The sequence below is a fragment of the Herpailurus yagouaroundi genome, unplaced genomic scaffold, assembly GCF_014898765.1.
Source record: "Herpailurus yagouaroundi ecotype Mexico unplaced genomic scaffold, PumYag 140, whole genome shotgun sequence".
In the NCBI taxonomy this organism is placed as follows: domain Eukaryota; kingdom Metazoa; phylum Chordata; class Mammalia; order Carnivora; family Felidae; genus Herpailurus; species Herpailurus yagouaroundi.
In genome coordinates this window covers 87,957,500-87,983,013 of record NW_024412395.1, presented here as the reverse complement: position 1 = coordinate 87,983,013, position 25,514 = coordinate 87,957,500, and the positions used below count along the sequence as shown (strand labels likewise).

General features: G+C 40.4%; 2 protein-coding genes across 18 annotated transcripts in view; one reads left to right on the top strand and one right to left on the bottom strand.

Moving 5' to 3' along the window:
* KANSL1L (KAT8 regulatory NSL complex subunit 1 like) overlaps positions 1-4,276 on the top strand; it is a 133,838-nt gene extending 129,562 nt beyond the window's left edge. For all 7 annotated transcript variants that reach the window (XM_040476113.1, XM_040476114.1, XM_040476116.1 and 4 more), the window contains 2 exons: positions 1,629-1,797; positions 2,662-4,276. In XM_040476113.1, coding sequence (XP_040332047.1) covers positions 1,629-1,797; positions 2,662-2,892 — 400 coding nt within the window. In that variant the 3' untranslated portion in view covers positions 2,893-4,276. The remainder of the gene's footprint in view (positions 1-1,628; positions 1,798-2,661) is intronic.
* RPE (ribulose-5-phosphate-3-epimerase) lies at positions 2,572-22,568 on the bottom strand. Of its 11 annotated transcripts, none has more exons than XR_005790510.1 (10): positions 22,442-22,568; positions 21,407-21,928; positions 20,705-20,736; positions 14,582-14,661; positions 9,802-9,941; positions 9,054-9,188; positions 8,272-8,358; positions 5,773-6,061; positions 4,593-4,675; positions 2,572-2,718 (listed from the first exon to the last, which is right to left on the bottom strand). XR_005790510.1 is itself a non-coding variant. In XM_040476118.1 (8 exons), exons 2-8 carry the CDS (start codon positions 21,515-21,517, stop codon positions 5,939-5,941), a joined length of 696 nt encoding a protein of 231 aa, XP_040332052.1. In that variant the 5' UTR covers positions 21,518-21,928; positions 22,442-22,568; the 3' UTR covers positions 5,340-5,938. The 11 variants fall into 11 exon arrangements, 6 of the variants coding, with proteins under 6 accessions (XP_040332052.1, XP_040332054.1, XP_040332053.1 ...); XR_005790511.1 differs by having other exon boundaries at positions 4,593-4,672; XR_005790507.1 differs by having other exon boundaries at positions 2,594-2,718; positions 4,593-6,061.
* Positions 22,569-25,514: the final 2,946 nt, after the last annotated feature.

Genomic DNA, 25,514 nt, shown 5'->3' with positions numbered 1-25,514 from the left:
TATTTATTTTTTTTTCCAACGTTCATTTATTTTTGGGAGAGACAGAGCTTGAACGGGGAGGGGCAGAGAGAGAGGGAGACACAGAATCGGACACAGGCCCCAGGCTCTGAGCCATCAGCCCAGAGCCCGACGCAGGGCTCGAACTCACGGACCGCGAGATCGTGACCTGGCTGAAGTCGGACGCCTAACCGACTGCGCCACCCAGGCGCCCCATACATTATTTTTTTAAAAAAAATGTTCTCAAAAAACCAGTCTAAGAAGCAGATGGTCTAGGGCACCTGGGTGGCTCAATCGGTTAAGTGACTGCAGCTCAGGTCATGATCTCAAGGTTCATGGGTTCCAGCCCTGCGTCGGGCTCTGTGCTGACAGCTCAGAGCCTGGAGCCTGCTTTGGATTCCATGTCTCCCTTTCTCTCTGCCCTTCCCCTGCTCGTATTCTGCCTCTCTCTCTCAAAATAAGTAAACATTTAAAAAATTAAAAGACAAAAAGCACCTGGTCTAAAATACTTTGAATATGACTTCTGGGGAGGGAGGATTAAATCCTGAGAATGTAATTAGTAATTATATATTTGAGAAAGTCCATGGTATTTTATATTTACATTTCACTGTGTTTTAATATAGCCGAAACTCAGGAAGATCATGAAGTCTGGGTAGTCACTAAATTTAGTGTGGGGGCACCTCTCATTTACTTAGTACAGTTGACCCTCAAACACAGGTTTGAACTTTGTGGGCCCACTTACACACAGATTTTTAATAGTACAGTACTATAAATGTATTTTCTCTTCCTTACGATTTTAACAAATTTCATTTTTCTAGCTTACTTTACTGTAAGAATACAGTATATAATACATATACAGAATGTGTGAATTGACTGGTTTATATTACTGGTAAGGTTTCCTGGTCAACAGTCAGCTATTAATAGTTAAGTCTGGAGGGAGTCAAAAGTTATATGTGAATTTTTGAATGCACAAAGTGGTTGGTGCTCCCAACTCCTGTGTTCATCAAGGGTCAGCTGTACTTTTATTTAAGTAATCGCTACACCCAATGTGGGGCTCAAACTCACAACCCTGAGATCAAGAGTTACATGCTCTACTAAGCCAGCCAGGCGCCCCTCAACTGTGTTTTGAAAACACATTTCTCTCTTTAGGTCTGAAAATATCCCGATTTCTTGTAGATCCTTATTCCAAGAGTTATCTTAACACACATATAAGACTCAATTGTCTTCTTTCTCCACATTCCAGAGATATAATTTTCTAGAAGTACAGAGGAAAATGTGAATCAAGTCTTACATGGATGACATTATAATAGTCTTAGAATACTCTGGGAACTCTGAAAGACTGTAAGGGTCAAGTAACTGTCCTTTCTTATTTAAAAATAAAACAACAAAACTCCCTCCCTGAAAACCTGAAACCCACTATTATAATTTGGCAGTTTCATAAAATAGTATTCATAACATACTGTTTAAGTCTTTGAGAAAGCATCAGGAAGATTGACAGATGAATTTTTAGAAATCTTTTGGGCAGACCTGTTTAAAGAAAAGCTACCAAGTTAAATGGACTTAGGGGTCGTTCATAAAACGTTAAGACCTCAAGAAATAGTAATTAAATATTTTCTTGATTTTCTTGCTAGAGCTTACAGTAGAAACGTTGAAGGACAGGACTTGCTCTTGAAAGAATACCCTAACGACCTTGGTGGTGGTCAGCACTGTGCTGCCGAGAGTCCTGCCGAGCCTTCTCCGCAGATCCAGGATCTGGGCACACGGGGCTCACCTTCCTTAAATCAAAGTCAAGAACTCAAGGTAAGTATGATATACATGACCTGTGACACCTCTTTTTCAATGCCTTTTACCCTTTTGAAAACCTGTTTGTAGAAACCTGCTGGTTGCCAATTAATGAATTCAGCATAACAATCCAGCGTTAACTGCTGGGTACAAATTTTCTAGTTCTGTCACTAATCATACACACCTTATCTTTTCGTAGAACAGGTCAGTATCTAACTCCACCTACTCACTTATCTGTTAGGAAATGGGGATTCTATCCAAGTTTCATGACGACACAAATCTGATTAGAGAGAACAGCACCTGGCACACAGCAAATGTCAGCTAGTTCTCTTCCCTTCATAACAGATTTTTACCTGTCTCCCCGTGGATCCAGTTCTTACCTCACAGGGAATGATTTCTAACACACCATCTATAAATTTTTGCACTGTTCTTCGTAAGTAGGTGTTGAAAAAGAAGAACTGTATCTAGAACACAGAGCAGAAACTATAAAAATAGGCAAGTCGTAGAAAGCTCGGGGAAGGAAAAGTCAATAGGTGTCTGTGATAGTTATGGGATGGAAATGGAGACACTCAAGTAGATCAAACACCTTTAAAGGGGCTTTTCCCAAAGCGCTCCTGTGCTGATAAGGAAGACCCGTGCCTTATAGCGGTGTTTCCTCTTTGTGGAAGGGTGAAGTGGAAAGATAGTTCCCAAAGGTCTCTAAACAATTGCCAGTATGTTCCATTGGAGTTGCTAGATCTTTAGGCCCAAATGAAAATGCGTACATTGACGTGCTAAAGAACCAAACAATAATTACACAGTTGACATTTGAGGATTATTGGATACATGAACTTTAAACCAATTAGTTGAAACTTAACTGAAAAGGTTTTCTCTTTCTTTCAGTCTTTGTGGTGGGAACGACGGACTTTTCCACTGAAGGATGAAGACACAGAAGACTTACTATGTCAAGATGAAAAAAAGGATCATAGTGAAAGTTCAAGCCCCGTTTTCCGTGGAGAAGTCTTCTGTACTAGTGCACCAGAAAACGGTCACCATCCAAAAAGGCAGACAGATGAAATGGAAGAATGCAAACCTTTTGGTCTAGGACTTACTCATGTTAAAAAAAACAGGTGACAGGGAAAGGTTAAAAAAAGTATGTAACTGAATGGAAAGCAGGAGGAAAAAATAAGCCCTGTTCTCCATCCCCCACCCCCTCAGCCACAATTCCAGAGTAAGAGCATGTACTGCATGTATTAATCTTTTATGCTGTTTTAAAACAGGCAAGGTAGGTCTCTTTTTCCTTGAACCACAGGAATAACTAGCTTTTCACCTACAGACAAGTGCTAGTCGTTTGTGTTTATGATGCAAATCACAAGCACCAGAAAATTAACTGCTGCAAGCTGATGTTAAATCGTATTACTGGGTAAATAATTTTTAAAAGACTTCATACCCACACATACATATGTACACACACAGAAACACCTGTGCATCAATGATCGCTCTTTTTCCTATACATTTCTATGTAATTTCTATGGTAATTCATTAAAATTGCCTCAAATATATGCCTTTGTATATGGGAATATACAAATATGTGTGTATTGAGTATATACACATACATGTACACACACGTAGTTTTAAAAAACACTGGCAGTGACCACTCCACTTGAAATGCATGGATGAATTATCCCATGGAATGTAAGCTGCACTGTAAAGCACAGGTTCCCAGTGACTATGGAGATTTTAAACATGTTTAACCAATAGAAGTTATATATGGAAATTTCTATACCAGATAACACAATATGCCTTTATTTGAAATCACTGTTATCTGTTGGACTAAATTCAGATCATCTTCTATTCACTCCTAACAGATTAAGACAAGCAAAGCAGAGTTAAATATTGGTCTAATTTTAAAACTTGAGTTTTATCTATCCTATGTATCTCATAAAGAGAAGACCCCAAGTGAAAATGAGCAACAAATAGGAAAGTAAAAAATGTTGTATTTCTAGTTAATTTGGTCATTCCTTACCATTAGCTTACTCTATCCAAACAAGCATCTATTCTCATGTGTATGCTAGAGTGAGAAATTTTTTTAAAGGATAGTGCTTCAGTACTGAATACAGGAGTATACATTAAAGAAACTTCTTGAAGCTATTACATAATTTTTTCTATATAAAAGTTGACAATTTATGAATTGCTTACTCTCATGTAAAAAAAAAAAAGGTTATTCAAGTTATAGTCCCCATATAACTGACAATCCTGGCCACCTGGCCTAGTCTGGGGGACTGACACCAAGTTTTTGTTAGGGATGGGGAATTCTACTAGTCTCTTTAAAGAAGGAAAAAAATTCAAATTCAAAACTGACAAATTTTTGCTTATAGTTTTACTGTACATTTATTCTTAAAAAAGAAAACAAAAGCCAGACAAACCCAAGTTGTCTAGGCAAATAAGCTCAAATCTTTTTGTCATGTCTGACATTATAATCTTCTATGTAAGTTTTTTAATTAAAGTTATTTCTATATGCCTCGTGTTGTCTGATTTGATTAAACGGCACCTGTTCATGGCACAAACCTTTCCTAAGTCAAAAACAAATTTTTACACTGTAGTATAGGAAAAAAACAAGCAAGCTCTATTCTATGCAGAAGTGTTAATGTTCTTATTTTTCAAACTTTTTATTTCTCAAAACCCCTAGTAGCCTAAAGTTTAGGTCCTGTTATTTCTTGCCATATATCAAGACTATTTGCAAGTGGCAGATACATATTTGTTGTCAAAGTATAATTTGGGACACAACTTTAAATATTTACGGATTAACTCTACCTTATCATCTTTTAGCCTACCTGGTCTTTGTTGGATTAATATAATATATATCCTTGAGGTCAAAATCCATAACGTCCAGAATATCCTCAGCCATCTGGTTCTGCTACCGAGTAAAATTAGACAAGGTTAAATAAACGAGGCTACCTTTGCCTAATCTACCTCCCAAGGGCTCCATTTGTGAAAAGAGTAAAACCAGAAATCCTCTGCCCTACTGGATTCTTTCCATGGTACCAGCCTGTTCCTGAGCTTTTCTCTCTTCCTTTTTTAAATGGGGACAAAAATACCTGTCCCATCACTCAGAAGGGTGATTTGTGGTTTTAATGAAATTATATCAAAGTACTTTATAGGCTATAAAACATAAACTTCTGTAATGATAGCTACTTTGTATTGAGCATCCTCAATTCTACTATCCTACAATTCTGGGACTAGTAGTGGAAGCTTTACGTATACATAGTATCTCTTAGTGCTCAACACAACACCGCATGGTAACTGTAATTACGTTCAGTGTATAAATCAGTTAACAGATACTCAAAGAGGCTGGTTGACCTGATTTGCTAAGTCAAACCGCTGGAAAGGAGAAGAATCCAGATTCAACTCAATATCACTTCCGAGCAGAGGCTTTCCTTTCCTTTCTGCTCGGAGCTAGCACATTATTTCATGTCCTTAAGAATGGTGGGGAGGATTAAGAAAAGGTGGGGATCACTGTGTAACCTGCCCCTCCAGCAAAGCTAACAAGGAAAAACGCCCTGATAAAATCTATATTTGTATAAATTTTGTAAAATCTATACTTGCATTTTAGACCACCTGAAATCCCTGGGCTTCATACACTGTGCAGTTTTTATGTATCAAATATAAGGTACAAAATAAAAAACAGATGTTTAAGAAGCAAATTACTTCCATTCTACTCATATTGTCTCTCATACACACACACAAATCAAAAATGACATGAAACAGGAAAAACATAAGGACTTCCTTTGCTTTGGAAAAACAACCAAGAAACGAGAAGATTCAAAATGCAGAAAAAAAATATTTTTTCATAGTAGCTAGTATGCCTTCAGTAGGCATTAAGACACATTTCTGTTTATAACCCTATTAATACAGCCATATTTTTACTCTTATAAAAATCAAGTCTCCCAGTAAAAATGGTATTTTACCACACTAATCTTTAAATTCCATCACTAAAAATGGAGACATACACACCAATTTCTAACCTCTTGGAACATTCTGCAGGATAGATTTTAGTCACTGGAATGAACAGCTGCTCAGAGAAACAGCCCTGCTTCAACTGTGGTATGTTTTGGTAGTCGATATTCTTGTTTTCCAGGAGAAAGATTTCATGAGCGTAAACACTGGACTCCTCACGGTTTCATCGATCAAGAGAACGTTTCTGAGCAGCTTCTGAGCAAACATTTCTTAACAGGTTGATCACAGATCTGGGGTCATCACTCCTCATAATGGCACTGCCAGACACAATCATGTTAGCTCCTGCCTGGAAGAAGTAAACACTCAGGTTATCCTTCAAAGGAAGACGCAGAGAAGCTTAAAACAATTTCTGGACTAGAGTTTCTACCCTTGCATTCGTCAGTGCTTTAAATGCACGAAAGCTACCTTGAGATGAACAGACTTCAAACAGTCTAGTTCCATGAACAAATAAAATCCTTAACAAATGAAAACATAAAATGATTTTTAAATGTATTTAAGAAATCACTGGCTTTTTAATAACCACCTTTAAATAAACGACATTGAATCTTTGCTAATATTTAAAAAAAGATGTAAAAATCTTTTAATCCTCAACTTTATTAAAGTTTTTCCAAAATATGCCAGTGCCCCTAAGGCTACTAAAAAACAAATTATCTTTTAATCTTTGGACTCTGTAGTTGACCCTTGAACAATGCAGGGGTTACGGGTACCAACCCCATGTGCAGTCAAAAATCTGTGAGTAACTTTTTGACTCGCTCAAAATTTAACTACTAAAACCCTTCTACTGACTGGAAGCCTTACCAATAACATAAACAGTTGATTCACACATATTTGGTACATGTATTACATACTGTATTCTTACAATAAAGTTAGAGAAGAGTGTTAAGAAAAGCAGAAGGAATTGGGGTTCCTGGGTGGCTCAGTCGGGTAAGCATCCGACTTCAGCTCCGATCAGGATCTCACAGTTTGTGAGTTTGAGCCCCATGTCGGACTCTGTGCTGACAGCTCAGAGCCTGGAGCCCACTTCAGATTCTGTGTCTCCCCCTCTCTCTGCCCCTACCCCGCTCACACTCTGTCTCTCTCTCAAAAATAAACATAAAAAAAAAAAAAAAAAAAAGACAAGAAAAGCATAAGGAAAATACAATTACATTACTATAACAACAACAACAACAAGATCCACATAAAAATGGACCCAGGTAGTTTAAACCCACGTTGTTCAAGGGTCACCTGTGAAGGAATTGATAGACCATTATTGCTAAAGTGTGAAACTATAAAATACAGCAACATTAAATAATTTCTCCTTCTGACGTCAGAAAGAATGAAGCACTTTTTCATGTATTACTTCACTGCATTCCAGAAAGGCTTTGAAGGGCTTAAAAAAGATATTCAATATACTTTTAAATGTGGAAACAAAGAAATCAAAGAGAAAAAGCAAGTAAGGGAAGTCCAAATTTAGCTCTGCACTCCCAGGATTTGACTTGAGGGAAACCCAGTCTGTCACGTGATCCACTTCCGGAACAAAGTGGCAGGAGGCTACTGGGAGAGGCAGCAGAAGGGAGGAAAATTCCTCCCAGGAGACACCGTCACTCTGTGATACAGTGTACATGTCCAAAAACATTCCTTCCAAAAATGTAAAAAAAAATTAGTTTTGTAGGGTTACAGCCTAACATGGTTTTAATGTAAGCAGGAAAAACGCCCAAAGGCACAGCACAGTTCAGTAACAAGAAATCCACAAGTAGTCAAAGGACATACGTTCACTAATCACCCGGTCAGCTCCTCTTCCAGAAGTATTTCACGGCCACGGCTTTTGACAAGTATCAAGCAGAAAAGTGTGGCATTTATACAAAAAACTTAAAGTGCAGATTAGACCATGTTGCTTAAATAAAAAGAGGCCACATAAACGTCAATGACCTGCAGTGTTACAGGAAGGGCTGGCACCCTCTTGGGAAGCTCAGGGCTTCATTAACTCAGCTCAGCTGGCTGCTTGGGAAGACTCATCCCCCCTCACGTAGAGGAGGACCACAGCTATCCAGAAATCAGACCAAAATTTACATCAGAAATGGCTCCAGTCAGTTTTTACGAGGGACAAACCAGTAACTAATACACCTAAGCTATACAAAATCACAATCTTTTCACTTTATAAGCAGGTAGAGATTTTCTTTCCCTATTTTGGAAAAATGTCTTACTCCAAGGCCTAGAACTTAATGATCTCCCAAAGGCTGGCATTCAGCATATTCTTTTTTAAAAAATAACTTCCTTCAGCATTAAGGAGATAACTGGGACTTACTTTTTAATGATTATGTGATTTGAGAATATTCACTTATTGCTCTTTATTCGCAATGTTCTACATTTGAACAAAAAAAATACCTTTCCCAGAAAGAAAGGCAATTTAGGAAACACAGGAAATCTGTTTGGCGCACAAGACAATGTTCTAGACATTACATTTGATAGGAAACTGGTCTGTGACCAGTTCAGCTGTGACCTGAAGAGCAATCTCACCTCTGCACATTTATGGATAGTGTCAGGACCTACTCCACCATCGACCTCTATGTCCAAGGACGGGAACTGGGTCCTCAACCAATGAACCTAGATATACACGAAGAAATAAGTGATTCCTAAGGTGGATATTTCCTAAGGGGAAAAACAACCAAATAAAAAATCAAATAGCCAAATACTAGCCACTAAAACAGGATTCCAAGTGTCTCACACAGTAACTTTATTTTTCTTTCTTTATTTTAAGTAGTCTTTATATCCAACATGGGGCTCGAACTCACAACTCAAGAGACCACGAGTTGCATGCTCTTCCAACTGAGACGGCCAGGTGCCCACCACACAGTTAACTTTCTACTAATACAAATTATGATCAGGGATACCTTCCTTTTTAATATACTGAAACAAATCCAGCTTCATAAAAGCAAGGCTTATTCTTCTGGGGGAATGGCACTGAACTTGTCATGGCTTTGCAGAGAATATACTTCATGCAAACAAGACAAAGAAAAAACCCTCAATGTTCAATGAAAAGAGATCTCCCAAGAGATCGAAAGGCTACAGGGATAATGCCTTTGACAGAAAATTTCAAGATTAAGATGTGATATTTTTCCTGATTTCCACGCTAAATCTCATACAGCATTTATCACACCGTACTCCAGGGATCTGCAGGCATCCCCCTCCCCCCCCATCTTCAGAATAGGACATGGCTAAATACACAAGTGGCTCAATACGGGCTTACCGAATGTGCACACACTATAAAAGCCTCACCCCAAAACCAAATATTTCTTTACCTTTGGCATCATATCTTCCATGAATTTCTGCCCTCCAAACCCAGGTTCCACTGTCATAACCAAGGCCATATCTATCTGATTCGCCCATGGTGCCAAATACTCAACTGTAGTTCCTGGTTTGATGGCAAGGCCAACCTGTAACAGAGACAAATTTGCTACATCACATTAATAATTATTTCCACATTATATTAATATGGCATGTCAGACCCAGTAGAAATATCTATTGTTTAAAAATTCATTTTTAATATTTATTTATTTTAGAGAGAGACAGAGCGCTAGCAGGGGAGAGGCAGAGAGAGGCAGACATAGGATCCAAAGCAGGCTCCAGGCTCTGAGCTGTCAGCACAGAGCCCGACATGGGGCCTGAACCCCCGAACCGTGAGCACATGACCCAAGGCAAAGTCAGATGCATGACTGACTGAGCCACCCAGGCGCCCCTAGAAATATCTATTCTTAAAGAGTAGAATATACACAGAAATGGAATGCATAAGTTATTCAAACTATTTTTTAAAAGAGTCAACAAGGCTACCCAAATGTAAATCTTCCTAAAAGGCAGTACTTTTCAGAAAGCATTGGGGAACATAGAAATCCTGTCTAGCAGACAACTTATACTTCAACTCTGATTTCTCAGCTAAAAAACAACTGCTCAAGTCTGGTCTTCTCTGCCTATCACTTCCTGTCTTCTAATGAAACGTCCACACCAAGAGTGAAGAGTATTAAAACGTCATGGTCACTGTTGGCCCCTCACCTTCATCCCATTCTCCCGAATGTCTTTTATCAAAGCCCCAGGGTTCTCAGTAGCCTCAAGATGAAAGGTATATTGATTGGCTCCTGCTACAGCCATTGGTTTTACCCACTGTTCCGGCCTGGACACCATCATGTGCATATCTAGAAAGAAAAGACACATCTCCTGAATACTACTGAAAGGAAGATACCTGCCCCATACTGGTGAGGCCAGCCTGCAGTTTTGGCTGTTTTGGATATAAACTACTTGGCATTAAAAGAATTCTTAAATAATGACACTGCTGTATTGCTAGCCTCCTTTTAACTTGAAGATACAGTTTTAGTTAAACTCATTTCTCAAAAAACCAGTTTTCCACAAAAGGCATATGATGGTATATATGAAAAGGACTAGAATTCAGGAAACCTAGGTCCAGGAAATGCTAGTCTAAAAAAAACTCTCAACAGTCCTATTATCTATGCAGATTTCATTTCTCATTTATAAGAAAGCTAAATAAAGTGATTCTAGAATATCTTATGGAGCACTTACTGCATCATTAAGTATTCTAGGCCCCAGGGACAGAGCATAAAAAACAGACAAGAATCTCTGCTGTTATGGGGATTACATTCTTAGTGGGGGGTGGGGACAGACCATAACGAAACGTTAATACAATACACACTGGGTTGGTAGCTTGGCCAGCGTGGCTGGGCAGGAGGATCACAGGGGCACGGGATGAGGGGCCACAGCCTGGAGCTCTGCAGACCACTGGGTTTTATTCTGAACAAGACTGGGGGGGGGGGGGAGCACTGTGGGATTCTGAGCGGAGAGGTGACAAGATCTAAGCTGGAAAGCCACAGTAGTCACCCAGGAAGAAATGACGTTGGCAGTGATTGAAACTGGCAAGCAGTGGCAGGATTCTGGGTCTGCTCTGCAGCTATGGCAGTGGGAGCTGCTGCAAGCCAATGTGCAGGGGGAGGGGAGCCTGAAAACTGCACCACGGGGGACGGGTCTCGAGGGAAGGACATGGTAACTGCAGGTCTGACACACATCCTAACTGTAAAGCTCAAATCACAGGGATCCGTTAGGGAGAGTGGGGGTAGCCTTCTTAAGGTTCTTGACTTGAAACATTAGACCATTTAACAAGAAGAGGGCGGCTTAAAAGTGGTTAAGTCAAGAAATATTGCTGTCAAGAAGGAAACAGTAAATACTCCTAGGTCAGACAGATATGCTAAGAAGAGTTTTGAGTTTGTCTGTTTTTTGCTAGAGGAAGCATACCTCTGATACAGCTGAGCTACATTAAAGAAAAAATGTCTAGAATTCTAGACTCAACTAAGACCATAAAATGCAATAAGGCTTTGAAAAATATCAGGAAAAGGGAATACTGCTTGACAAAGCCGAGATTAAAGTTTGTATTTCTAAACTAACAAGTGACAAAAATAGAACCTATGTTACTAGGTAAAACATTGTTTTTAAAAGACAAACGCTATTTGGTATTTCTTATTTTCTTTGTGTTATAAGTAAGGAAAAATCAATCTGCTTTAAAATATCTACTCATTCCTTTCGTTAACAGACTGCTATGCCAGTCCACCTCCGGCGTGCGGTCACCGCTGGGAACCCTCAATGGAGAGTGTTCAGGGAGCGACCAATTCAGTGAGTCATCTGCCTGTAGGTAACATACTGAGGTCACAGTTCTCGAACGTTCCAACATCAGCCTCCGCTTACACTGTTAAAAATTACTGAGGACCGGGGCGCCTGGGTGGCGCAGTCGGTTAAGCGTCCGACTTCAGCCAGGTCACGATCTCGCGGTCCGTGAGTTTGAGCCCCGCGTTGGGCTCTGGGCTGATGGCTCAGAGCCTGGAGCCTGTTTCCGATTCTGTGTCTCCCTCTCTCTCTGCCCCTCCCCCGTTCATGCTCTGTCTCTCTCTGTCCCAAAAATAAATAAACGTTGAAAAAAAAAAAAAATTACTGAGGACCTCCAAAACGATGTTGATGTGAACTGTATTTAACACTGTCTAAAATGTTTTAGAAATTCAAACTAAGCAATTTTTAAGTGTCTACTGAACTCATTAAAAAAAATAATAAATCTATCACATGTTAACTTAAGAGTGACCTTATTTTATACTTTTGCAAGTCATTAATGTCTGGCTTAACAGAAGACCTCCATATTCTCACATGTGCTCTGCATTCAGTCTGCTGCAACATGTTGTTTTATATGAAGAAAAGGGAAAAAAGTACACAGAAAAGGGAGGGGTACATTGATAGCCTTTTCAGACCAGTGTGGATATTCTTCTATTTCTACCCCAGAACTCAGCAAGTAGGACTTTAATAAAGGTTAGCTGCAATGTGGAATCTGTAAACTCTACCAATGAACTTTTTGAGCTTTGTTACACTAAAAGCCACTGGCCTGTCCTAGTACGCTTTGAATGGATCTCTGCAGTACTGGTTTGCTGCATGACATAGGACTTCCAAAGAGTGACACGTTTTATTATTTGCTATCAGAAATTACGCAACACCACAGATTTTATCACAACAGCTGTAAACAGGAGAAAGCTAATAAGCTCACAGAAGCAGATACAACTTCTTCAAAATTCAAATTTTCATTTGCAAGCTCTAATTTAATCAGTGGAAACAATAATTAATGAGGTATCTTCCTTGAAATGACAGGCTTAGTTAACTTTCAAGAAAATGTCAGTAAAATACTGAAGTCTGATAACCATAGTTCATCTATCAGTTTATCATTCCAGTGAAGATAAGTGTTCGTGAAAAAGGCAGCCAGTTCAGTTCACAACTCAGTGGCGCAAGTGGGTTTTCCTTGAGAAAGCCATCATCATGCAGTATACTGCAGAAGCACTTCATATGTACTTCCTGCTTTGGCACACAAAACACGAAAAGAAATGCACCCAACCATCAGATTTACTGTAGTTAATAATTTGTACTGACCTTCAACGATATGTACCATGAATACATGGTGGTGAAGAATAATTTAAAAACAACTTGGATAGTTCAATAGCATTGCTTTGATTCAGGCTAAGGAACCAACAGACAAACTCACCATTGCTTTTGTACCATCCACACAAATAATGACAAATAACGCTGTAATATGAAAATAGTCATCACCTCATGTTCCACCCGCAAGAGATTCCTGGGGTCTTCAGACCACACCTGAAGACCGCAGATTTAGATGAGAGCAAAGAAAACAAAAACAAAACAACACAAAATACCCAAAACCAAAGCACAAAAATAACAGCTTTTTCCCTATCACTTGATTGCTTACTGGTTATTTCCACTCAATACTGAGACTGAACAGTTCAGAACTGTACCAGTTATGCATGCAACTTGTGAAATACTTCTTAGAATGTACACATGAATTATCCAACAACCAAGATCCAAGAATCAAACAAAAAAAACACGTCTTAATATAAAAAGCAAAAGTCACAAAACCCAAACATTAAAGCATTTGGAGTCCATTCATCTTTACTGTAGACCCACTTCTAGACAGACTGATTAGTAGCAAGTTTATTAGCAAATAAACTAAAAACAGAAAGAAAGAGCAGACTGTGTGTGGTTGTAGCAGTAGGATTGATACGAGAGGCACAAATGTAGGAGACACAAATAGCACTGAGTAGTGATGCGAGGAATCCAAGTAAAAGAAAAAAAAAAAGAAAAAAAACAACTTCTTTTAAATTCATACAAAGCCAGATGCAGAGGACTCTGTGGCCACAGCACGGTGGGGGCAAACATGGCTACTTATTTCATTCACCTGATATTCATAAGAACAAATTTATTTTAGAAAATTCATTTTCTAAAATGTAATAAAAAAGTCCAGATCATCAGAGGATTACATTCCGTTATTTGAAAATTTCAAAATGGTGAACAAGCTGCTGGAACATGGTTTCCCTCATGCCACATAAATTACGTGGTAACGCACCCTTTCTTATGTGCAAAGTAGATGGATCCTATGAAGAAGCTCTGACGGAGAGAACTTCCTACAACGCGGGCAATGTTCCAGAATGGCACTGTACAACAGTCACTAGACTCATGTGGCAACTGAGAGCTTGCAATACGGTTGGTTAATGCCACTGAGAAGCTTCATCTTTCATTTTATTAACCTGAACTTTAAATAGCTACATGTGGGTAGGGACAACCACATGGGACAGCACAACTAGAATCCTTCTCAAAATCAGCCTACAATATGTCAATAAAAAATACCTAAGTTTTACTAAATTCCAAGGTACTTAAGAACATTATTTATAAAAATTTGTTCAACTTCTTACGTACGAGACATTTGTCAGCTTCAAGCCGTTGCTAACTTAGCTTAAAAGAGCAGTAACAACATGTGGACTGAATTCACGTTCACGAGAATTAACAATTACACTAAACCCCAATCTTGTGTTTATGCTTAGCTCTACAAAAACCACAGTAAAACAAAGTGGATTAAATCCCTGCTGTAAAGGACAAAAGTAATCTGACTGAAGGAAGTTTGAAAAAGAAAATACGGAAGGTGGTCTGATAACTGGATAAAGGTTAATTTAGGATGGGGTGCTTAGAAAGGCTTCTCCCTGAGGAAATGCCAGTAATTCAGGGCCAAAAGATAAAGCAGAGCCAGCCAAGTGAACAGTTATCTAGGCAAAGAGATCAGCTAAAGTGCCAAGGCCCTGAAGCAAGAAAGAGTTTGGCTTATTACAAGCAGCCAGTGAAGACCCAGCACAGGGTGGGGGTTGGGGGTTCCAGATGAAATTGGAGGTTGGGAGATCAATCATCTACTTGAGCAACACATCCAGCGTCAGACAGCGTAACACCCACTTACCAAAGAAAGGGTCCTGGCCTAGCTGCTTTCGGAGGCTTTCTACCACAGGGTGCCCAAAGGTGATGTTGGGAACAAAATGCCTATAAGACAAACAAAATCTTACTCTGAAAATGTTTTCAACTCAATTTCTGTATTGTTCTCAAAAGCACTCTGATAGGGGTAAATGGGACCATCTGTGATTGCAGTATTTTTCCATGTAGTATTTAACATCATCAGTATTAAAAAATACTAAAAATATCTCAGTAATTTCAGTTTTACAAAGCAGTATTTCCCTGATATTTCAACAAAATCAGACAGTGTCACAAGATTTAACTCCATAGTTTGTAATCCAACAGGTAAAAATGGAAAGACAACCAAATCCAAACTCCAAAAGTTTTATGACTTGCCCAAGTCACACACTAGTTAGGAAGTTCTGGACTCTGACATGGGTCTCTCAAATCCTAGTCTGTCATGGGCGGCCTGTGGCCACTTCTAATCCACTTCATTCAGTGGGCACTAAATCAGTTTAACCACCCATTACTGAGGGTTTCCAGCATGCCAGGTGTTGTACCTTACTTCATCTTCTCATCAGCCTTATGAAGTAGATGCTGTTATAGCCCCATCTGAAGAACACAGGAAAAATAACTTCCTTAAGTCACCCTGTTAATAATTTGCGGAGGCGGGATTCAGAGTAAGTCTTCCTGACATCTGACCCCAAAGTACTTCATGCCACTGACCTACTCGCTTGTCCTTCTGTTCTATCACTAGCTCATTTCAATATGTAACAAAACCCCCTCTATGCAAGTACCATGATACGGGAGTTCCTGCTTACCCTAGAAAAGTTTATAATCTCATTGGCGAGAAATGGCTAACACCTAACGGAATCCCTGGCCCTGCTGTTGTATTTGTTGGGGAGAGCCGACTCCCTTGACCTCCAGGTGGCCCGTGCAGCTGGTTCTCCCCAAAGGCCTGTGAATTTCAGCGATACGTGTCACTGCAGGGCCAGGAGCTTAAGCGGTATTCCTTTTTTGCCCTCACTTCACCCTTTTGCCAATAGAGAAGCCATTAAGGGCTGGCAGAGTCACAGGATGGAAGGAGACTACGTCCCTGAAATTCCTCATGGAAGGACATTCAAGCTGAACTGTTACGTGAATAACTGAACTTTATAACATTAAGTCACTGAACTCGGGCTTTATTGGTTAAAGGTAGTAGATATTACCCTGTATGAGGATAGCAAGAAAAGGAAAAGCCACAAGTGGGCCATATGAGGCAAGTAGTATGGCACTTGAAAAGAAGGGAAGATCACGAGATTTAGAGAACAAAGAATTTGTAAAGATGGGAAAAGAAATGAAGCAAAGGCAAAAATAAGCAACCTGTGTTCAAAGTGGGGGAGAGGTGGTGCTCTTCAGCTTGGTGAGGGTGAAAAGAACAGGAGGCAGAATATGTCACATCAAGGGTATCAAATGCCTGGCTCAGTGTTTGGATTCTATCCTGCTGTAAATATGAAGTGAGGTTTTAAAGCAAGAAACAAGCAGGCCCATTTGGTAGAGTGTGTCACTCTTGATCTCGAAGTTGTGAGTTCAAGGCCCATAGCAGACATTACTTAAAAAAAAAAAACAAAAACACAAAGCAATGAGAAAATAAAAAATAAAGTGGAAATAATAAAGTGGGAAGACGGCCTGGGCAAGGAACAATGAGAATGGAAAGGACGACAGATAACGCGTGACAGGACTTGTGAACTCATTAGATGTGAGGAGCTCAAAAGAGAATAAACCATGGTTAAGACCTTAAGCTTAGATGGCAGACCAATGAATGCTAATAAAAAAATTAAAACTTACACAGGCCAGGCACCATTCTAAACACGTTCCATATACTAACTCATTAAAACCTCACAACTCTATGGTGCAGGTACTCCTATAATCCATATATTACAGACAAGGAAGAGAGGCTCAAGGTCACACAGCCTGTGAAGTGCCACAAGCAGGCATTAAACACCGGCAACTTGGCTCCAAAGTCCAGGCTCTTAACCTATTACGCTCATCTGTCCCTCCACTGATAACGACAAAAAAACAAAGTCCAAGAGAGGTGAGACGAGTCAGGATTCAGGACACATGTGAGAGGGACCAGGTAAGGTGGACAGGTACGGACACCTGCGAACACTTTGGTCCTTGAAGGTAGGGTTTCTAGTATCTAGAAATCATTCCACCGTTTCACTTCAGAGCAATGACTGCCAGGGGCATGGATAAGATGCTCGTTATGTTTACCTGGAACTCAGAGGTGAGGGTCAGATAAGCAGACAGGGAGGCTTACTGGGTATCATACAGCTCTGGAATGAAAATCGGGATTTTGTTCACTGTTCTTTTAATTTGCTGCATGGCCTTAGAGTACTTTTGTTGCTCAACCTTAGGTTGCCTTTATAATTAAACAGACATAATAAACACATACATCTTGAGAAAACAGGAGAACAGAATAAATATACTTTTTACTTCACTGGGAAACAGAAGCATATCATGTAACACTACTGATTCCCCCAGCTGCATGACTAATTGTACTACAGTGCTCTAGGCTCACCACGAACACTAGAAGAACAGAAAGGTACCAATACCCTGACAAGAAACCAAAGGTTTATGGTTAAGCTGAAACAGAAAAAGGCAACAAACCCAAGCATGAAGTGAAGGGGTCCTAAATTTGCCAGGCAACAGTAACCTTGGGACCACGTGTCACAAAAGGACTTACAGGCTCTACGCCAACCCTATGACACTAAAGAAGACCTGGGAATCTGAATTCTCAACAAATGCCCTGGGAGGTCTTTTATGTTTATTTTGAAAGAGAGAGAGAGAGAGCGAGAGCAAGAGTGCATGCGCACAGGGAAGGACAGAGAGAAGGAGAAAGAATCCTAAGCAGGAGGTTCCACGCTGTCAGGGCGCAGCCAGACGCGGGGTTCAGTACCACAAACCAAGAGATCATGACCTGAGTGAAAACCAACATTCAGATGCTTAACTGACTGAGCCACCCAGGCACACCAATGCCTTGGGAGTTCTTATCAGACCAGCTTGGAAAATACATTATTTCACTCTAAGAGAAATATCATCAAAGCAGTCGGCTTCACCATTGTATTATTCTTTTTCTTTGTCCTATTAAAGGTACTTTCTGCAGTCTGCAAAAAATAAAATACAATAAAAAAGTATCCTTTTTCTCCAGAGACTTAGTGAGATTAAGCTATAATTGTTTACAGCACAGGTATATAATTATTTTATCTCTCATCATCTTCTCTCATCAACCTGAAGCTCTGTTTCCAATTGTCATACAATCAATTTCAGAGAGATAAAACCTTTACCAGATCTTTCAAGATAAAGATGGTAAACGGAGGATTAAAGTTGATCTAAAATGGAGCAAGACTGTTGGGGTGCCTGGGTGGCTCAGTCACTTGGGCATCCGACTTCTGCTCAGGTCATGATCTCGCGGTTCATGGGTTCAAGCCCCATGTCAGGCTACGTGCTGACAGCTCAGAGCCTGCAGCCTGTGTTAGATTCTGTGTCTCCCTCTCTGTGTGTCCCTCCCCTGATGGCGCTCTCTTTCTGGCTCTCAAAAATAAATAAAAGCATTAAAATTTAAAAAAAAAAATAAATGGAGCAAGTCTATAACGAGAAAACATTCCCTGTGAATCAGAAAACACAATCTCATGTTTCCAAGGGCTGGCAAAAAACACAGAGGAGCAATATAGGGCAGATGGAGACAGAAGACAATTGAAGAACATCTAGCCTGGTTAATGATGGTGGCTGCCATTCAGCTCCAGCCCACTGTGGCCTCATGAGGCTGTGGACCAAGTGCTAGCAAATCTTTGGGTGTTTTTCAAAAGTCAGCAATCCAGTACTCATGTGAAATCTCCCCAATTTTAAATCCTGGTAACTAATTTAGAAATTGCATATTTGCGGGGCGCCTGGGTGGCTCAGTTGGTTAAACGGCGGACTTCGGCTCAGGTCATGATCTCGCAGTCCGTGAGTTTGAGTCCCACGTCAGGCCCTGTGCTGACAGCTCAGAGCCTGGAGCCTGTTTCAGATTCTGTGTCTCCCTCTCGCTCTCTGCCCCTCCCCCGTTCATGCTCTGTTTCTGTCTCAAAAATAAACAAACGTTAGAAACAAGACTTAAAAAAAAAAATTGCATATTTGCTCTGTTCCTACACTTAGGACTAACAGCACATTTCTGATCACTGTCCTGTCATGGCAGGTTTATATGCTTTCTAATGTTCTTTTCCAGAGAATTCATTTGTCCTTTTTTTTCAAATATCCAACCATACTAGTGCACCACCCCCCACAGTATTCCCAAAACTTGTTCCTGACCTTCAAGATGAAGACATTCAGTTTTAATCAGGAGAGAAATCGGGGACCTTAGGGGAAAAGGGGAAACAACAGGTGCATCCAAACTAGAATACTAGAGATTTTTAAAGGGACCAGGAAAAAGAACAGCATAGAGGCAGTACCTGAAGAGAAGGTAAGTTGAGGCTGGCCACCTTAGAAAGGGGAGTCCACGCCCCCACTTTCACACACCTGGCCTAGGAAACAATGCAGCTCAGCTAGCTTTGCCTCTTCTGGTGGGACATCAGGAAGAGGTTGAAACTCCCTAAATGTTTCCTCCTTTACAAAAGGGGATCAAAATACCTCTGAGCTCAAAACGTTGTGAAGATTAAAAGAGAAAGGTTTTAAAATGGTGTTTGGAGAATTTAACTTTGTCAAACCAAGAGGTTACTTGGCAAAGGGGGAAAGGAGCCAGTAAAAAACAAATATGTGTATCTTAATCAGCTCAGGGTCTGCCACTGGGCTGGGAGGAGACAAGGTGTTTCATCAGACATCCCTCTCTTATGATAGAGCCAATCATTCATTCAACCAATTATAACTAAGCCTGTCACCGTGCTTCACCTGCAGAGAATTCAGAGGTGAGCCAAAGACACCCTACTTTCAGGGAGCTTACAGTACAGCAGGAGAGATGTGAGAATAGACAACAAAAGTAATTGTATAAATTATTAGTTCTTTGTGGACAGAGAATGTCTTAATCCTTCCCGATAAGCCCAGAGCCCACAGAAGACATTTAACTTCTGAGACCACACAAGCTGTTACAGGCTTCTAATCCTGGCTCCACCATTTCCTAACTAGAAGACCTCAGACAGGTGACTTAACCTCTTTGTGTCCATTTCCCCACTGTCAAATGCTGGTGACAACAACAGCACCAACCTCATAAGGTTATGTGAGTTAATTCACAAAGAACATTGAAAACACTTACGTGCTCAAAAATATTAGCTACTACTGTTATCATTAATATTCTTGATTTGTGCACTGAAAAAATTATCTTCTCCATTCAGTTACTCAAATATGGCCCAAGACTTACTTAAAACACCAAATTGCTTTCTGTGTTAAACAGACTACACATGTACACATGTAGCCTGTTCTATCCTGAGGTAGGGGTCTCAGACACAAAATCTGTATCCCAGACATGAAAATGTACCTACCCATCTTTGAGGTACACCCTCCAGTTACCTGTGAAAGCTCAGAGCTTTCCAAAAATTATGTACGTGTACATAACTATGAATATGAATTATGTATATAACACAAAAATTAAGCTTTCGTGAGAGGTAATACTTACCAATCTTACACACTTAGCCTAGAATGCTTAGACTCTAAAGTAAAGACTTTGCCATGATCAGTTGGGATACTTACTGATAACTGAGTCGGATATAAAAGAGAAACAACAGATTTAACCAGACAGAACAGAGAAAGACAAAACTCTTGTAACAGGAGTGACATTAAAAAGAACAGGAAGTAACTGATCATCTTTTGTAAATAAAACAAATTTGCAAATTTGCACGAGGCCACACAGAAATTTTACCTGTTTAAATTTATTTTTTGACCCGGAACCCAAAGTAATGGCTGTTACTGCTTTAAGGCCAGTTATCAGCAGGGCTCAAGGAACTACTTGGCAAACCCAAGAAAATACAATTTGCAACTCTGTCACAATGTTGTGTAATCCTGAAAGTCCTACTGTCTTCTCAAGGTTAGACTCTACATTTTATAGCCAACTTAAACTAGCATCATACTGACTCTGAACAATATCGATTATGTGCTATAACTACAGTGCTTAAAAATTACTTACAAAAAAACTGACCTCCCTGAAGAGCAGGGTGCCTGAAGAGAAAATAAACAGGAAAATCAAAATTCGAACAATGACACAACACCTAATAATTATTGAGAACTTACTATACGCCAGGCACTGTATGCTTTACATGTTGGCTCATTTCATCTTCCAAAATTGCCTAAGCGGTAGGTTCTATTGTTACTCCCATTTTTCACATAATGAAACTGAAGCTCAATGAGGTTAAGTGGCTTGTCCCAGGTGACCCATCAAATGGCAGAACTCGGGCAATCTCGCTACAGGTACCAAGCTCTTAATCGTTACACAAGTCTGTCTCCCCAGCTTTGCCACTAACTAGCTATATGAGCTTGGGCAAGTCATGCCTATCCCCTTGGGCCTCAGTTTCTCTAACTGAAAATGAGAGACGCGTCCAAGAGATTTAAAATTGCGTCCAGGTCCTAGTGCTAGGGCCACACGTTACGTGGGGGGAGGGGAGGAAGTGGGGTTTGGGACGCGGTCGCAGCCCAGGCTGCCGCCTCAGGTTCGCTCCAGCCAGGGCCTCCAGGACTCCCACCCCAAGTCCCCTTTTCAGCACCGCGTTCAGAGTGCGGCGCTCCGCGGTACAGGGACGCTGTGCACCCAAAAGGCACTCAATAAAGGTGCGCCGAGCCCGCCCCGCGCGGCAACCCTGACCCGAGCCCCGCGGAGTTACCCGTCCATTACATCCAGGTGCAAATAATCGGCCCCAGAGTCCAGCATCCGGAGGCACTCAGCCCCTAAATTGGCCAAATCGCTGTTAAGGATGGACGGGCCAATCTTGCAGCCAGACGCCATGGTGCAGGTTCCCAAGAGCAAGTTACCCACGAGTCCTCCGGGAAGACGAAAGTGTCGCCCCGATTGGCTGCGCAGTTTTAGTCCTTTCCCGATAGCGTCTTCCGGACTCCACCGGAAGCAGCTGCCCGCAGGGAGGAAATCCCTCCTCCCCTCGGGGGGCGGGGCTGTCTGCCCGAGGGCTTAGGGGTGGGGCCTCTCGCCTGCAGGCCCTTGCCTCTTTCCTTCCGTCTTCCTTCTTGAAGTAGTTTTTAGGTCTCCCAGCCCTCGCCGAACTCGAAGAGTTTCTAAATCTTTTTTTGCTTTACATCCCCCGGGTTCTTTTCTTCTCGGCCCTTGCCCTCACTTCACTTTTTGCTTCTCCATTGTTTCCACCTGTGCTGCTGTCCTCTCCTCTCCAGCGCTTGTGCTTGCCTGTAAAACAACAGAACAAATAAATCCTTTCGTCTCATAGCTTTCTCCTTGAATTCTTTTTAGGAGCTGAAGGAGTCACATTTAGGGCGGAATCGTCGCTCTTCTAGGTACTAACTGGGTAACCCGGCGGTCACTTCTCCCAGTCTCCGTTTTCTCATCTGTTAGGACCCCTACCCAGCGTTTAGGGTTGTCGTGAGGATCAGATAGGTGAATCCAGATAATGCGTTCAGCGCGAGACCTCGGGTGCCCAATACAAAATGGTGGTGATTATTGTTATTACTACTCCCCTTCTTGGCTTCTGGCCCTCATCCTTATTCATTTTTCTTTTGTTTTTCCTTTTTATGGAGGTTCATTGACAAATTGTAATACATTTATTTACTGTTCGGACCCAATCTGGAAGAGAGTAGGCATGTCTGTTCCTCTGCCAAATGTGTCTAAGGTCATTGGGTCAGGAAAAGGGGGTGGGGGGAAATCCCGTGAGGGGGGGAAAAAAAGGATTTAGCAAGAGCATACCTTAGATGGTAGGGAATGGGCACTTTGTAATTGATTGAAAGTGGTAACTTGGACCCCGTGGTGGTCCTGGCCATGTTTAGAGGGCAACCAGTTCCTTCACATTCCTCTTGGGAAATCTACTGGTCATTCCATCAGGTCATAATCGGGGCAGAGAAATCAAACCTGGGTACCTGTTTCCCAATATATCCATTCTGCTTTAGTTTGAAAGATAGGGGTGGAAAGCTTAAGTAAAACGGAGCTCATCTGGGGTTGGAGGGAAGAACTGGAGACTGGGGGTTGAGAAGAGACATCAAAGCACTCCCAAGGTTTCCAAAATGAAAACTTCTGAATGAATTAACCTATTCCCTATGTTGAGAATGAGAAAATGAAACTTGATCAGGCATCTTAAATGTTTTTAGCTTTATTTTATTATATGTGCATATTCAAACACAGAGGTCTTAATATCTTTCATAAATATCTTTCATAAACGTTTCAGTATTCATATGCATTTTTTCCATGCTCTTTGGTCATTCAGTATTCATCACAGACTTCATAGTCATCTAAGGGAAGTTGGCTGTGTAATCAATCTTTTGTTTTTACCTATAAAATGGCTAATAAAGGATTTTCATCCTGTAGTCACAGTGACGAAAAATATTATGGAGGTACATTGATCTGTAATGCTAAATGATCCTGAAATAATAGAAGTAAATTTGTCTTAAGCTTTTCCAAATACATTCTGCCCTTGTTTTTATTGTCCTGAGTGTCAAACCAAACTTTGTTTCTGAAATGCTGCAGTTGAGACCCACTAAAGTAAGCAAGGAAGTGGGACTTTCTACTCACTGCCAAGACAAGGCCATGGAATTGAAGTGTGAGGTCACAGGGCAACAGCATGACTCAGTGTGATAGCAGCAAATTCCAGAGGCTTAATAAAGTATCCTGTATAACTTGAGGAAGGGTATTTAGTTTGCATTTTGGACTGTAACTCCACTTATGACCCCTTTTTTCCCTCTTGGTCCCTATATACACCCTATTCTCATCTTATATCATCTTACAGCTAGGCTGCAGAGTGAAGAATGTTCTTCATTGACTAAAGGGACAGGTACTAAAGAAGGGAGATGTCACCCTGCCTAATGTTCTATTGCAGGCTTGAAATAGCAAGCCAGTTGCTCCCAGCCTAGCCAACAAGCCCTAACCAGACCCCCTCTCCCCAAACACCACATCATTTTTTTCTCCACCATTGTCCTGCCCATTTATGCCTTTTACCACTATGGTTCTCAGCGACTTGTCCCAATGCACTCAGTAACTCAGTTTCCTTTTTGGAAAAATCAAATAACTTATCTAATAGAATTATAAAAAGCAGCAAATACTGAAAAATGAAAGTAAAATGTTTTGCTATAGAAAATGCTGTATCCAGGATTTGAACTGCTTTAATTGAATCTGAGTGGTATAAATCTACACCCACTGTCATGGATGATACATTTTTATTCCAAGGTCTTTCCAAAGTTAATTTCAGAAGAAGCAACCTCTTGGTTTAGTCCAGTGTTTTACACATGGGAAGTAGGTGCCTGTTTTGATTTTCCTTTAAACAAGATAAATATCATTAAGCATCATAGCTTAAGGAATAATCTAGTATTACCAATCTGTATTTACCATATATAATAATTTTTAGTCATATACTCAATAATGTTTTGAACATTACAAAAACGTGTTAATTATCTTGAACTTTTTTCTGATCTTCCCCAACTGTTTTGTTTTTTTTTTAAATAGTTATTCTTTCAAACTCCAGGTAACAGTACTCCTGAGAATACATCTTGTGACAATCTTATGCACATACATATAAATACTTTATCAATTACACAGAAACATTCAACACATTACATTCAACACATTTAAGGGCACCTTAAATGGAACAGATGCACACATCTGCAAAACCTCAGCAGTCCCAGTCTGAAAACATTCCCACCCTGTAAGGCCCGGTTTCTCAGAGTGGAGGCTTTTTTGCAAGGTACAACAATACTTAGCTTATTACAAAGTTTCCAACAGACTTCCGTAACACTAGAATGAAGGAGTCGGGCTGAAACGCAGACATGCCAGTATAATCGTGCTCAAAACAGCCCAATACTTTTTAAATATATATAAAGGTATTTAGAATTCTTGTCATATATTCAAGTTTTTTTTTTTTTACTCCTTTACTTTTTAAATATTTGATACGATTATACATAGAGAATTTGAATCGAGAACCAAAAAGCTGGAACAAAGTGCACACATATAGAGACTCATACAGCCCAGACAGTTGTAATTACCAAACGTAAGGCCTCTAACACTAATTGAGCAGCATAATTTTTTTTTAAATTTTTTTTTCAACGTTTATTTATTTTTTTGGGGACAGAGAGAGACAGAGCATGAACAGGGGAGGGGCAGAGAGAGAGGGAGACACAGAATCGGAAATAGGCTCCAGGCTCTGAGCCATCAGCCCAGAGCCCGACGCGGGGCTCGAACTCACGGACCGCGAGATCGTGACCTGGCTGAAGTCGGACGCTTAACCGACTGCGCCACCCAGGCGCCCCAAGCAGCATAATTTTTAACAGGCAAAATATATCAGCTTAGAAAGAATCATAAAGCCACCTTATACATATATTTCTGCACTCGAGAATTAATTCAGCATCAAGTAAATGTTCTGAAAATTTTGTAAAATTTTGAAGAGGCCGTTTACCACCTCTGTTTTCTCAAGTTTTAGATGTGAAAGTTTTCATTTTATCCATTATCTTTAACTCACAGGTGTCTTTCATTCTCTTAGGAAATGGGACACAAAACCCCAAATAATATTTGAAAGTATAAATCACAACATAAGCAATGCCTATTTAATAAGCAATTTTAACAAAAAAAAAAATAATCTTCCTTTGTGATTTGGGTGAGTTTAGCAGGTCTCTCTATAAACATACTTTTCATAGCCAACGTAGTTAAAAGTTTAAGCACACAGAATGTACTTTCGATTCACTGCCATATAATCAAAATCTATAACTTCAGTTGGAGGACTAGAAGATGCACACACACACGTGTGTGCATACACGCACCAATTTACATACATATATGA

What these genes read in the sequence shown, in the direction of transcription:
- RPE (XM_040476118.1), bottom strand. Translation starts at nt 21,517, where the DNA reads ATGGCGTCTGGCTGCAAGATTGGCCCGTCCATCCTTAACAGCGATTTG. An exon ending in CCGATTATTTGCACCTGGAT is followed by an intron (nt 20,737 to 21,406) that starts GTAATGGACGGG and finishes TTTTCTCTTCAG; the next exon opens with GCACCCTGCTCTTCAGGGAG. An exon ending in CTATCCATAAATGTGCAGAG is followed by an intron (nt 6,062 to 8,271) that starts GTGAGATTGCTC and finishes TACTTCTTCCAG; the next exon opens with GCAGGAGCTAACATGATTGT.